General features: G+C 53.7%; 1 protein-coding gene across 1 annotated transcript in view; it reads left to right on the top strand.

The window, feature by feature from the left end:
- Positions 1–7,067: 7,067 nt before the first annotated feature.
- AXIN1 (axin 1) overlaps positions 7,068–13,630 on the top strand; it is a 69,761-nt gene continuing 63,198 nt past the window's right edge. Inside the window, exons 1-2 of the mRNA XM_065850981.2 lie at positions 7,068–7,265; positions 9,390–10,361. Coding sequence (XP_065707053.1) covers positions 9,484–10,361 — 878 coding nt within the window. The 5' untranslated portion in view covers positions 7,068–7,265; positions 9,390–9,483. The remainder of the gene's footprint in view (positions 7,266–9,389; positions 10,362–13,630) is intronic.

The raw sequence follows: 13,630 nt of genomic DNA, 5'->3' as shown, positions 1-13,630 counted from the left end.
TGTGATCACAAGAATCCTTTTCTGTAGCCTGGGTCTGGCTTGGTTTTGTAACCTGAGCAAACCAGCCACAACTTCAGCTGCCATTGTGACTTCATGGGCTGGAAGGTCTCCTGGAGAACAACAGTGAGTTGAGACCTAAACTGCATCTGTCAGGTACTTGCGCAGGTAAAATTATTTCCAGAGCGTGTCCTGGGTGCACAAATGTTTCTGAGATGTTCTCACAAGCCTCACCGTACCCAGCAAAGCTGACCATAAACCCATGGGCTGTTAGTTGGACTCACAGTAAACCAAAATTGTGTGATAGAGAACTTGCTGACCATTGTCCACATCTCTGGGAAGAACCTTGTCAAAGCAGATGCACCATGGGTGAGCCTCATCCCAGGCAAGAACCAAAAAACCAGCAGTATACATCCAGCTGGCCACCAATTGGGCACCAGATGTTGGCCAAAATGTGGTCAACAGACCTTACTTATCACAAAACTTCTTGTCAGCAGAGCTGACTCTTCAGGATGGGTGAGCCAGGAGTGTGAGGACAAGCACTTGCTCTCCAAGCTGGACTGCTGATAAAGATCATATCAGAACACTCTGTAAGGTTGTAGGACAGACATCGAGGCATCGCTGAGCGCTGAGCCACATCTAAGCCAGAAGGTCTTGCCCAGTGTTGCAAAACAGATCTGCAAGAGCAGAGCAGCTGATATTTCCAGCAGCGCTCTTGCCATCAGCCTCGCCTTACCTCCCAGTAACCAGCTGGTTGGAACCACTGATGGCTGGATAAAGGAGATCTGCCTCTCCTGCCAGGATCAAATATATCGAATTAGCAGGGGCTGCTCTGAGACAACCTTGCAGGCAGGGACCAGGTATCTCAACATAGCCATCCATGATGTGAGCTGGACCCTGTGTTCCTCGCTGGGGACAATGCCCACTGCACACCCACCTTGTCCCATCTTGCCACAGGGACACCCCAGCAACAGCCGTGGAGGGCAAGTGAGCGATGCCCCGGGGCAGGTGGGTGAGCCCTGGGTCTGCAGTGGGGCTTGGGGACCAGGGACAGGGATGTCCCCCTGACACCACTGCTCGTTCTCACCCCAGCTCTGTAAGGTGGGACCATTTCTGTAGCAATAACAGATCTGGAGCCCCCGCACTCAGGGACAGGACAGTCCCAGTGTGGCTCAGGGCACAGCAGAGTCCGTTCCAGAAATCTCCATCTCATGGAGGGCCAAGATATGAAGTGTGTCTTTCAGGACCATGGGAGCAGGATCCTGTCCTTCAAGCAGGGACCAGTGAGTGTTCCCACCTGGCCTGGCTCCCCTGTGGGCACCTCCTGGGCAGGGTGGTCCCAGCAGGGATGAGCTGACATCTCTTCTTTCTGCAGAGTGGTCCTGCTGGGACATGTGTGGACGGCGTCCCACCCCCGGCCCCCGGAGAGGAGCAGCGAGCCCGGTGGTTGGCAGCATGGAGAGGCAGACGTGCGGGGTGCAGGCCAAGGGCAGGCCACAAAGGTGGGTGCGGGAAGGTGTGTGGGGGTGGGACATCACCAGGGGGTGCCCACCTTCACCAGCTGGGGATGGAGAGCATCGGGCATTGGCGATGGAGGCTGTGTGTGTGTGCTTTGGCTTTTGGCAGAGAAAATTGATCAAAACGAGGGGAATTGTGGGCAGCTTGGATGCATCAAGGGTCAGGAAAGGCTCTCTTTGCTCTGCTGGCCATGGGCAACTCTTCATCAAGAGTGGCAGTGGGGCCAGGTAGAGGACCGAGGAGAAACCGATGTCCTGGCACCCATCTCAGTTCATACACTCCTCTCCCACCCTGCAGCCCCGAGCAGCAGCACTGGCTCCTTGGCCGTGCTGGGGCACATGCTGCATCCTCACCACTCGGCAGGGACAGGCTCAGTGGTCACCTACTGCGCACTCCCACCCCGAGTGAGGTCCCAGAAGCAGCTAGATCCCTGCCAGGTGATTTCAAAGTTTAAGGACTTGAATTTCAACCTTAGATCTCATTTGTAACCTGTGTCCCGGAACTTTTGCTGCAGATTTTATGCAACCCCTAGAGCGTCATTGGACAGCTCATCAATTACAGATGATTTTCTAGGAGATTGTACCTGTCCCAAGGAATTGTCACTGTGTGAGAGAAATAGCTGACCTGTTATTGATGGCAGCCATCAACCTTGTGTCAGTGGAGAGTAATGACAGATAACCCACACCATGTGCTGCTGTGTAGGGACTGTGTTTCCAGACCTGAGCAAAAACTGGGAGAAGGAAATTTCTAGGGAGAAAGCTGAGAACAGGGGTTATCTGGGCAGCCAGTACAGAAGGGTGAGAAGAGAAGGGAGGAGGAGGATGGGGAAAACTTTGACCAAAAATTCCAGTTCTGAGCTCAAAACATGCTTTGGTGTCACCAGAGGTGGGAGCTGGGGGTGGTCTGAGGGCTGGTGGCAGGAGGGTCACAGGGCACTGGGTGATCAGCTCATCCGCAGCAGCCTCCCAAGGCACAGCATGGGCTCGTCTGTAATCTTTTTTTGGGGGGGAAACAGCAGGTCTGGGGGCTCTGTAATCTGGCAGGAGAAGTCAAAGCAGAGTTGGAGGAGGGAGGGTGATGGCAGGGTAGGCACAAGGGGCAAAACCGAACGGGGATGCTCCTGGGGCTGAAGGCAGAGCGGGACCCTGGGGAGAACAGGCCAGGGTGCGGGATGCTGCATGGGCCCTGGATAACATGTGGGGGCTTCCCTCTGCCCTATGGGTATCTGCACCACCAGGGCAAACACTGGCTGCTGCGAAACCCATTTCAGATCGCTGCCTGAGCTGGCCCAGAACCTCCTGCCCTTACATTCCCAGGAGGAAGCCATGCCTGCTGGAGTTTTTCTTGGTTTTTATATTAGTAAAACCTTTGCTCCATACACCCGCTCCAGCCCTGTACTTCGGACAGGGGAGGCCCAGAGATTCCTAGTGTACCCTGGGGATTTGCAAGTGAGCACCCACATGGCAATAAGAGTGATTTGGGAAGCTGAGATGATGCTGCTGGAGGGGAAGGACCTGAGCACCCAGAGCAGCCGAGCCCGCAGCCTTCACAGCTGCCTGGAGCTGCAGGTTCAGGCATGGCCTATATAGAAGAGCAGCATCTGAGCAAAAAGGCATAAGCTTGGTGTCCAAAAGGTGCTTCACCCTCTTTGCCCAGCATTGGAGACAAATCCCAGGCAAACTAACAAATTTGGGTGCATTTGCCTCTTTTGATGTGGGGGGAATCTGAAGCAGGAGGTACATCAGGCTGCCCATGGGACCTGCACCACAGGGATGTGGAAAGTGGGTCCTGCTGCTCCACGGGGCCGATATCGCCAGGGTGGAGAGATATCTTTAGACCAGTGTCTCCCGCAAGAAGAGATGCTGTGAGGGTTGTGACCAGCATCGGTTGCCTTAGCTCTCGCCCCCAGCCGCTGGCACAGCTGCCCACGGGCATCTCCGCTGCCTGTGCCAGGCCATGCTCCAAACCTCCCAGCCCAGCGGGGCAGGAGCTGCCTTCAGCACCCTTGGCCCCTCCTCTGCTTTGCTCTCCTGCCATCTGTGCCCTGTGGCTCTGCTCGCTTGGCACCCCCGCGGCAGTGCCACTGGGCTGCAGTGCCTCATGTCAGCTGGGCTCTTCTGGGTGTCCTCAGTTCCTGGTGCCACAACGCTAGTACTTTTATTTTAACTGCTAACATTTTCTTTCTCCCGTTCTGCAAGCGTTATCTTGCCAGCAGTCCACAAGAGAGCTGTCAGCCTCCCCTTCCACCCTGGGACATTTTTTTCTTGGCAGCCCTTTCTGCTGCTGCTGCTCATGTAGCCAAACCCCAATTCCCGCCTCAGAAATGAGGGTGCTCCACGCGTGAGGCAGCATGCACCGCTCTGAGGGCAAGCTGCCCTTTGCCTCCACCAACAATCAGTGTAGGACCTCATACTTCAGGGTATTTCTATTTGTCTTCCAGTTTCAAAAACGTTTTTCAATAAAACCAAAATTCTGGCACCACTCACGACCTTGCAGGGTCCTTTGAAATCACAGCCAAAGGTTGAACAGCACCATCTAGTGCGCTTCACCCCAAAACTGTCTGCGCCAGAGGGACACCGGTTCTCACGCACCCACCTCTCTGCTGTTGGAAGGGCATGGTGGATGCTAACAGCCCACCAGCCACCAAACATCAGCACCTGGGCAGGCTCACCATGCTTTGGGGAAACCATTGAGTCACCACAAAGAGGAGAATTAATTTGAGATTAATATTGTCAGTGCTGAATCTGAAAGCAGCACGAGCAGCCTCTGCAGAGGTGATACTGGAAGGCTTGCAGCTCCCAAGCCAACCTGGTAGGGAACTGATGGTGCTAACAGAAACCATCCCTTTGCAGCTCTGAGAGGTGAGAGGGAAGGGCTTGAAACCAGCATCTGAGAATCACATTGTGCAAGTGTTGCGCGCACAGGGCTGCTTGGACATGGCCCCAGATCCTTTAGACAAAAGGCTAAGAGCAGTTCTTCTGTCGCTAGTGTTGGTTGGCTCTTTCAGGCAGCGATGAGTGTGCACCAGGAGCTGGGACGTGTTACAGCATCCCGGGCTTGCTCGAGGGCCAGAAAATGGTGAGGCACTGGGAGGGCCGGGCACCACCCTGTGGGGAATTCACCTGTCTCGCCGCCCCAGGCCCAGTCTGGCCCCAAGAGCAGTAAGCAAAGTTGGTTACAGGGATGGACAGAAGCATGAGGGACGTGCCAAGCCCCCGCACTTCAGTCACCTGCATCCTGGTGCACCGAAACTCATTGCCCCCACCCCTCAGTTTCACCCTTGCCACGAAGAAATCTGGCTCCGGTTTCTCATGCGAACTCAGTTCAGGCCACGAAATCTTGCTGGGCCTTTCTCTGGGAGATGAAAAGCTCTATAATACCTGATTGTCTCTCACCCGTGAAGTTGCTTAAGCGCTATAATCGAGGCATCTCTGGGGCTCCTTTGAACCAGCTGAGGAGGCTGCAGTTCTCAGGCATCCCCCTGCAAGGCAGGGGTCAGTAGTAACTCTTCTCCGCCTTCTCTCTAATTTCTCAGCATCCTTTCTGAAACACAGATGCTGGAAATCCTTCTGCTGTAGCACCCAGCCCAGTCTCGGCCAGGACATTCCCCAGAGGGACCCTGCTGCTCCCACTGTCCCTCCTGTCTCCTAAGCTCCCTCCGAATTTGTCCGCGCAGGTTCCCAGCAGAAGGGCCCTGTGCTCAGAGGAGGGATCCTTTTGCAGCTGCTCACATTCAACCACATTTTATTTGCCTGGGACTCAGCTTCTGAAGTTTTCTACAGCTGTCTTGACCTCGTCCGTGTCTGCTGCCCCTCTCATTTCCCTGGCCCCAGCATTTTTCTCAGCAGGGCCTTTTAATCTATTTCTAGACCATTGATGGAAATGCTGAATAGCATTGGGCTTCCCATCCAACCCCTGGACACCCACTGAGAGCGCTCCCTTTCTGCAGGGATTCCCCATTGATGGCTGTCGGTTTGCCAGCTCCCAGTCCCTTGAAGGTGTCTCTCTTGATGTTGTATTGTGCTAATTTTTAATCAGAATACTATATGGATTAAGTCACATGCCTGAACGGAGTCCAGGTCTATTATTTCTATGCCATAACCTTTATCAGCCGAACTTGTAATCTCTTCAAAGGATGACATCAGAGTTTGACAAGAGCTATTTTCCAGAAACTAGGCTGATTGCATTAATTATATTCCCATCCTTTAATTCTTTACCAGCTGAATCCCACATCAGCTTTTCTATTATTGTGCTCGAGATCAGTGCTGAACTGCTACATGTAAATCAGCTCTGAGCATCGTTCACATGAAAGAGCTCGAGGAGCGGCTCTGTCCTGCCGGGCTCTGCGCTGGGGTGGGAAGGGAAGCGCCGCTGCCCAGGGTGGACTTCTGTGCAGTTCAGAGAGCGGGGAAAATGTGTTGTACGTTTTTGAAAGTGCTCACGGAAACAGGCACACACTGTAGAATAATTACATCAGAAACAATCCCTATCAGGAATCTGAGTAATTTCTGATTTTTAGAGGGCTTGTTTGCGTGTTCAAGCTTTTGGGATGGTACCTAGGGGTCTGCTTGGCTCAGTCCCAGGGCTCCAAGCGTATCGTCACTTTCCAAGGAAGAATAAGGCTTTGTGTTTCCCCATCACGCCACTCTCATTTGGTCTCTGCATCTGGTAACTCCCTTTTTCTTCCTGCGATGTCCCACATTGCTCCAGGCTAGCACTGCAGGCACAGTGCGGGGTACCCTGCCTGGCCAGAAGCTCCATCCCGGGGTACAACACGCTCCCCACCGCCCTTCTCGGGAGTCTCCATGTTGTTGGACCTATTTCATTCCATAGAGTGCCACCTCTTGGCGAGTCTCCTTATTTCTCCCCGCCGCAGAATTGGCCGGCTCAGAGGTGCAGGACACATGCTGCGGTTTCTAAACCAGCTCCAGTTGCTGGTGGAGGCAAGAGCCGCTGGTGAAGCAGCCACCGCGCTCCTCCGCCCCGAGTGCGCGGCTCCTCCTGGGCAGAGCTCGGCTGTACAGGCGTTGTCGTTCGACCCTGGACGGAGCAGGGGAGACCGGCGGCGGCTTTGAAGGTAGCTGCGTTTTCAGTGCCGAGCCCAGGCCCCGGAGGTCTGCAGAGCGAGACCCGCTGCCGGGGACCGCTGCCCGGGATGCTCCAGGGAGCTCTGCGGGCTCCTCTAGGCCAGAGCCAGACGGAGCCCTGGAGCAGCTCAGCCCTTGAGGAGGCACCAGCGCAGACAGAGCCTTGCTGGGCGCCCAGCCCGGACCTTCGGCCATGTGCCCGGGGCTCCGCGGGGCTCCAGGCCTCTTCGGGCGGGGACCTCCGTGCGCCCCCCCGCCTGCCCGGTAGTGAGCGCAGGGCTGCGGGCTCCGCGGGCTCCCCGGCCTGCCCGGCCGCCGCCGTCCTCGGGCCCCGTGTGCCCCAGCACCGCCTCCCCCGGGCCGGCCCCGCTCCGCCCCCGAGCCGGCTGCCGGCGCGGGCTGCCGGGCCCGCAGTACCGGCCGGGGGCGCGGGGGGCGCGGCTGAGCCGCTCTCCCCGGCGCTGGGAGGCAGCGGCGCAGGCGGAGCGGTGCGGGGCTCGTTGCTGCTCTCTCCCTGTCGCCGCCACAAGCCAGCGGCCGCGGCCATGGGCGTCCCGGGCCGCCCGCTTTGTGCCGCCGCCGCCCCGCCGCCGCCCGCTGTCCCGGGCCGCCGCTGCTGAGCCGCATGGGCTCAGCTGCCGCCGCCGCTGCTGCTCCGTGCGGGTGAGTGAGTGAGCGGGGAGGCGGCCCCGAGCCCAGGCCCTGCGCCGAGGCCGCGCCGGAGGCCGCCGCCGGGCGGGAGGCGCGGGGCCGCGCCGGGCGCCGCCGAGCCGGCGCTAGGCCGCCCTGGGCGCGGGGGGCGGGCGCCTGCCGGCCGCCACGGGCCGGGCCGCGCTGCGGAGGGCGAGCGGGGCCGGGGGCGGCGGCGGCGAGGGGCCCGCCCGGGTCGCTTCCCCCGAAGTTGCCCGGGGGCGGTGAGGGGCCCCGCGCGGCGCCCTGTCGGCGCCGGGGCTGCCCGCGGAGCCCGCCCCGGCCCGGCGCCTCCCGCGGGGCAACTTGGGGCGGCGGGGGCTCGGCCGGGCCGGGGGCTCGGCTGCTCCTGCCGGGGGCCGTGAGGCGGAGGGTCCCGCTCCGCGGAGAGAAGCGGCCGGCGCCGCCGTCCCTCGACCGGGCGTCTGGCTCGTCCCCCCGGCTCTCGGCGCGCACCCCGCGGGGCTCCCCCCGGCCGGGAGAGGAGCGAGCGCCGCCTCGCCGCAACAATGACCGACATGGCTGTGGGGCAGCTGCCCCGGGGGGTCCCCAGCGCCCGGGCTGGGGTAGCCGGGCACTCTCGCCGTGGAGATGGGGGCGAGTCCAGGGCTCGCATTCATAACCGGAGTGAAAGCGACCTAAAAACGCAGCATGGTGCGAAAAACCCAGCCCCGTTGGGTGCCAGGGCAGCGGCTGCGTGCTCCGGGTGGCTCGGTCGGGGTGCGAGGGTGGCGTTCGGCCCGGGTCGGGCACACAGGGCCTGGCCCTGCTCCCCTCCTGCCCCTGGTCTCGCTGGGGTTATTTGGTGATGTGCAGGGGGCTGTAAGGACAGGCACAGTGTAGGCTGTTGTTCTTGGTTCAACGAGGGTGAGGGAATGGGGGGAAAATGGCAAAACATCCCAAAGATGTGTTTGTTGGGGTGGGGCAAGCTTTGAGAGGGAGGCCAAGCTAAAATTTGTCTTTCCTGGTCTGTTTTCACATACAATTGAGCTTATCCAGTGCAAGGAGTAATTTGTCAGACAGTTGGTGCTCTGCAGCACTTGCAGCTTTGAGGCTGATGCCATTCTGCAAAACAATACTTTTGGTACTGCCTTTAAATGATGAAGTTACCTTGTCGAGCAGCAGAAGTAGCAACCTGGGCATTGCCTTCCTTTGCCTTCCCCTCCTTCCCCACACCTCCCATCCTCTATGTTGATTCGTTGCTCTTCTTTAAAAACATTATACTTGATCAGATTTCTTTCCCGAGGTGGTTTTCTCATCTTCCTTCCATGACCTGAAATTTTCCCAGGCTCGTAGCATGCAATGTTGTTAGTGTAAATGAACCTTTTCTCAATGGCCTGTCTACAAAAATCGATGCCAGTACTGAGCTCCTGTGCTAACATGCCCATCTAAAGCAAGAATGTAGTCCAGATAGCCAAAATATTAGGGTCAATAATGCATCTGGATTCCCCTGGAGCTAGACAAGGCAACACAGTGTATTTCTAAAATGCAGATATTTGCGAGGAATGTGGCGCTGGTATGTCACTTGAGTGTACAAAAACCACCTGTGTTTGATTAAGGTGCAGTCTTGCTTTCAGGACTAACTGGGTATTCTTTCAGAATATTTTTCACAAGACTTGAATTCCTGTTTGGGGATGAGAATTTCCTAGATCAGTAGCCAGTTAAAAGCCTTAGTGTGACCTGGCATGTGTGCTGCCCAGGTGGGCTGTGCAGAGGAGCTCATGCCTGTGCAGAAGACAGCGTGTGTCCTGTGGCACCAGCTGGTACCTGAGCATAGATCTCCTGGGTGTGGAGACAGTGAGATCCCAGGGCCCTATAAAACCAGCTCTCTTGTGAAATTGGCTGTTGGTTCTGGGTAGCACCAACTGTACTAGCAAAGCATGAATGCAAAGTTTTGGGATATTCTGTAACTCATTTTTAGAGGGTGCCTGGTTTAAGCCTGATTCTGCACTCTCTGAAGTCACCAAGGGCTTTGCCATTGATTCTGTTGAAAAAGTGGCATTAATACAATAATGATGCAGAGCAAAATTAGTGGTTTGTAGTCTTAGAGTGTTTATTTACAGTGATACTTACATATTTTTTTCTCATCTGTTTCAGCCAAACAAACTTGTTCCCCTTGGATCTACAGATATTGGCTATTTGAGATTTGAACTCATCCCCCACTGTTCCTGTGCAAGCAAGCACCAGAAAAATGAATATCCAGGGGAAAGGCTTCCCCTTGGACCTCGGAGGAAGCTTCACTGAAGATGCTCCGAGGCCACCGGTTCCTGGTGAGGAGGGGGAGCTCGTATCCACAGATCCAAGGCCAGTTAGCCACGGGTTCTACTCCAGTAAAAGTGATGTGGTTAGAAATGAGACATCCACGGCAACACCGAGGCGCTCCGATTTGGATTTGGGGTACGAGCCCGAGGGGAGTGCTTCTCCAACTCCACCCTACCTGAAGTGGGCCGAGTCACTGCACTCTTTGCTGGATGATCAGGACGGTATCAACCTCTTCAGGACTTTTCTGAAGCAGGAGGACTGTGCGGATCTGCTGGACTTCTGGTTTGCCTGCAGTGGCTTCAGGAAGCTGGAGCCTTGCACGTCTAATGAGGAAAAAAGACTCAAGCTGGCAAAAGCCATTTACAAAAAATACATCCTTGACAACAACGGCATTGTGTCCCGGCAGATCAAACCGGCCACAAAAAGCTTCATCAAAGACTGCGTCATGAAACTGCAGATTGACCCCGACATGTTTGACCAGGCCCAAACGGAGATTCAGTGCATGATAGAAGACAATACCTACCCTTTGTTCCTTAAGTCGGATATTTATTTGGAATACACGAGGACAGGTGGGGAAAGTCCAAAAATTTATAGCGATCCGAGCTCGGGGTCTGGGACAGGTAAAGGGCTACCTGGCTATCTGCCGACTCTGAATGAGGACGAGGAGTGGAAATGTGACCAAGAGGCCGAGCCCGAGGCCAGCAGGGACTCAGCACCTTCCAGCAGGCTGACGCAGAAGCTGCTTCTGGAGACGGCCAACCAGCGCGCCGCCTCGGCCCGGCGCTACAGCGAGGGCAGGGAGTTCAGGTGGGTGAGCGCCACCGGGGCTGCGTCGCTTCGGTGCGGGATGGATCGGCAGCCGCCATGGATGCAGGAAACCTTGGATGCTAGGGAGCATCCCCATTGGTACAGGGTGGCATTGCTCGGGCGCTTTGCTGGAATGCAAAGCTTTGTTTGAAAGTAGTCGCAGGTTGTTCTAAGGGTGTCTTTGGCTGTTCCTGTCTGATTGCCCTGGATCATCCCTGCAGCATGTTCTTCACCCAGGTGAACTGCTGCTAGACGTAGTCTGGAGGCAGGTCAGACTTGGTGGGCAGTGAAGGTCCTTGTGCATGTGCAAGGAGTCGAGCAAGCTGCAGTTTCAGGTTGGCTGTAGCCTGCACCGGCAGCAGGTCGGGGCTCAGTTACAGGAACGCAGGCAAGAACAGCTCATGGTAAAACTCCTGTTTGTAAATATACCAGGAAACACTCATGATGAGCCACAGCTAGAGGCTGCAGGAAGCTTGCAGGGAATACTCTCACCTCTGTAATATTTATATAAGTGAAATGGGGTTCACAGTACTGCCTGATAACGGAACTGCCTTGCACGCAATATTCCCAGCACTGCATTCTAGCAGTGTCAAAGGCGGAATCGCCAAATCCAGTTAAAACGGTTCCCTGCTGCAGCTTTTCCCTTCATCAGAGTAATTGCTGTTGGTTTGTTGGTCTGTTTGTTTGTTTTTTAGCTAGAGGAGTTGCACAGTTTTGCAGCCTGCTTTTTTTCTGGGTTCCCCACCCACCTCCAGCCAACATGGATTTTGAAACTTGCTGAGAGCTCAGTTAAAATTCCAGACAATTAACTTAGCAGGGAGCTCTCTGGGATCAATAAGCGTGTGTGTGTCTAACCCTTGCTGAATCAACAGAACCCAGCCAGAACACATTCCTACTTTTTTCTTTTTTTTTTTTTTTTTAAATAAAATCTCCTTGTTTTAAGACCTACTTAGGCTAAAACCTGACGCTTTGTGAAGATTACGAAATGAAGTAGCTGAACTGTCCTCTTCAAAGCCGCGTGCCTTATGAAAAACATTTCTGTGTTTAATCTCCCTTGACCGTCCCTTTAGGCCGGCAGCTGGAAACGCATCCCACCCTGCACAAGGTCCCGGCTCCTTTTAGCTGGCAAAATGTGTTTGGTTTGATTCTTGTTCGTTTTAGATTTTGAGGAGGGGGATGTTGTGTGTGAAACTTGATTAAAAAAAAAAAAAAGAAAAAGAGGGAAAATTCATGTGGACTCCCTGCTGTTTTAATCAGAAGTCGGAAAAACAAAATCCCAGGATCCTGGGACCTTCCTGTGGAGTTAATAAAAAACTTTAATGTTTCTTGCAGTGGGTTTTCACTGAGCGATCAGGTACTCACCATAAGCAAAGTTAGAAAAGTCTATGATTTAAGTAACTTTTTATTTAAGTGACAGTGGCTTTAAGATTGAAAATAACCTGAGGTTTGGCTGTATTTAGTTTCCTTACTGGAGCAGGTAGCAAAAACCTGCACGCAACACTGTGCTTCTCAGCTCCAGCTTCAGAAAAAAATGCACTTTATCCATTATCTGAATACATCTGTGCCAGATTTTAAAATGGTTAAGAAATGTCCTGAGAAACAGAAGCATTTTAATGTGGTATTCCTCAGTCTTGGGCATTTTCTTATGAAATTGGAACAACATTAAATATGTTTTTACCTGGGGGGTGGAGGTCAGAAAAAATGCGTTGCTATTAATTTGTAGTGTCCAACAGCCTGTCATTGTGGCTACTGCAGCTCCGTTGACCTGTTGAGTAGGGAGGCACGGAAATGTTGACTGTTCTCACCAGCGCAGGAGTCATTTCTCAGCCTGGAGTAACTGAGGATAAGTGATTTATTCTTTAAATGTTGTTATGTCAGCTCTAGTAGCATCCAGAGCATCACCATGGAAGATGCTGCTGAACTGTGTAATCTCTGCATTTTTTATTCTAAAAAATCTGCTGAGATACTAATTTATGAGGTGATTGTTCCTCTTTGTGTAAGACCTTGTGGTTGAATTAACTTCCCAGATGTTATATAGCTATAGCTGTCTTGAATAAGGTGTTTTTTAAGCTGTAGTGTCTTTATCCTGCAGACTTATTTTGTTCATTTACTTTCTCACCTGAGTAAGCGTGCTGGAAGCTGGTGGAGCGGCTTGCAGCAAGAAGCAATAGCGGGATGCAGCATTTGAAAGGCTGGGTCCCAATTTATTTTGAACATTTCCACAACCTTTTTTTTTTTTGACATACGTGTAGGAGAATTTTTTGTTTCTGTTCTTGAGAGAATGTTGAAAGAAGCTGTTTTGCATTATATCTGAGGGCCTGTTTAATCTTCCCAAGATTGAGCTTCTATTCCTTGGCTTCCATGGAAACCCCAAATAAAGAGGAATCTGAGCAAATGCGATAGAAGTATTTCTCTGTTAGCAAATGAGCATCTTCAATCAGCTCCAAATTTTTTGCAGCAGAAAGTTCATAAATCTTGATTTGGTAGCTCTTGCTCTCGGGAGAGCAAACGTAAAAGATTCCTCAAATGGCAGAAGAGAACCAATTATTAGTGTTGGATATTTTGAAGGTCTGCACATGTGCGTGTGTATTTGAGAATATCCCGAAGCCAAAAGCATCGCTGTTACCCACTGTGTTTTTGTATGCGTAGGAAAAGGCCAATAGTCATTATAGTTAGGCTCCTGCAAATTAATTGGACATTGGTTATGGATCAGTGAACTTCAAAGAGGGCAACCCCCGAAGATCTCGGGCATTAACTCGCAGCTTCCGAAAGTGACACTAACGTGGTTGTGAGGGCGGCTAAATCGTTCATTAACCTTCTTCTGACACACTGGGACGGCGTTCCTCGAATCTGAAGAGCAGAAATTAAACCTGTGCCTGAGAACCGCCCTGCGCTCCAGGAAAATGCCCGTTTTAAAATGCTGGAAATTTGGTGTTTGGCGGTGCAAGTGTCAGGTTGCCGTTGTGTCTGTTGATGGGGTGGGTTTCTTCTGCCATCTCTTTAGCTCCCCTCCTGCTCCCAAAGCATTGAGCTCCAGCACTCACAGCTGTTGCCTTTGCTTTCTTCCCGTGGTGGAAAGGAAGAAGCGTGTACGCTGTTCCCTGTGAGCAGCTTCGCCTTCATCTCTTCTGAAGGACCAGCAAGCTGTGAGATGGAGGCTGCCTCTGCCAGTTTTGGGGTTTGACCCATGTCATGAACGCATTGAAAAGGACACCTGAGGATGGCGATGAGAGGACACGTGGTGCTGGCTGAGATGTCCAGTTGTTGGA

This window comes from Patagioenas fasciata, chromosome 15 (assembly GCF_037038585.1).
Source record: "Patagioenas fasciata isolate bPatFas1 chromosome 15, bPatFas1.hap1, whole genome shotgun sequence".
Classification (NCBI taxonomy): domain Eukaryota; kingdom Metazoa; phylum Chordata; class Aves; order Columbiformes; family Columbidae; genus Patagioenas; species Patagioenas fasciata.
Note: the sequence above shows the minus strand (reverse complement) of the source record. Positions and strands in the feature narration are given on the sequence as shown.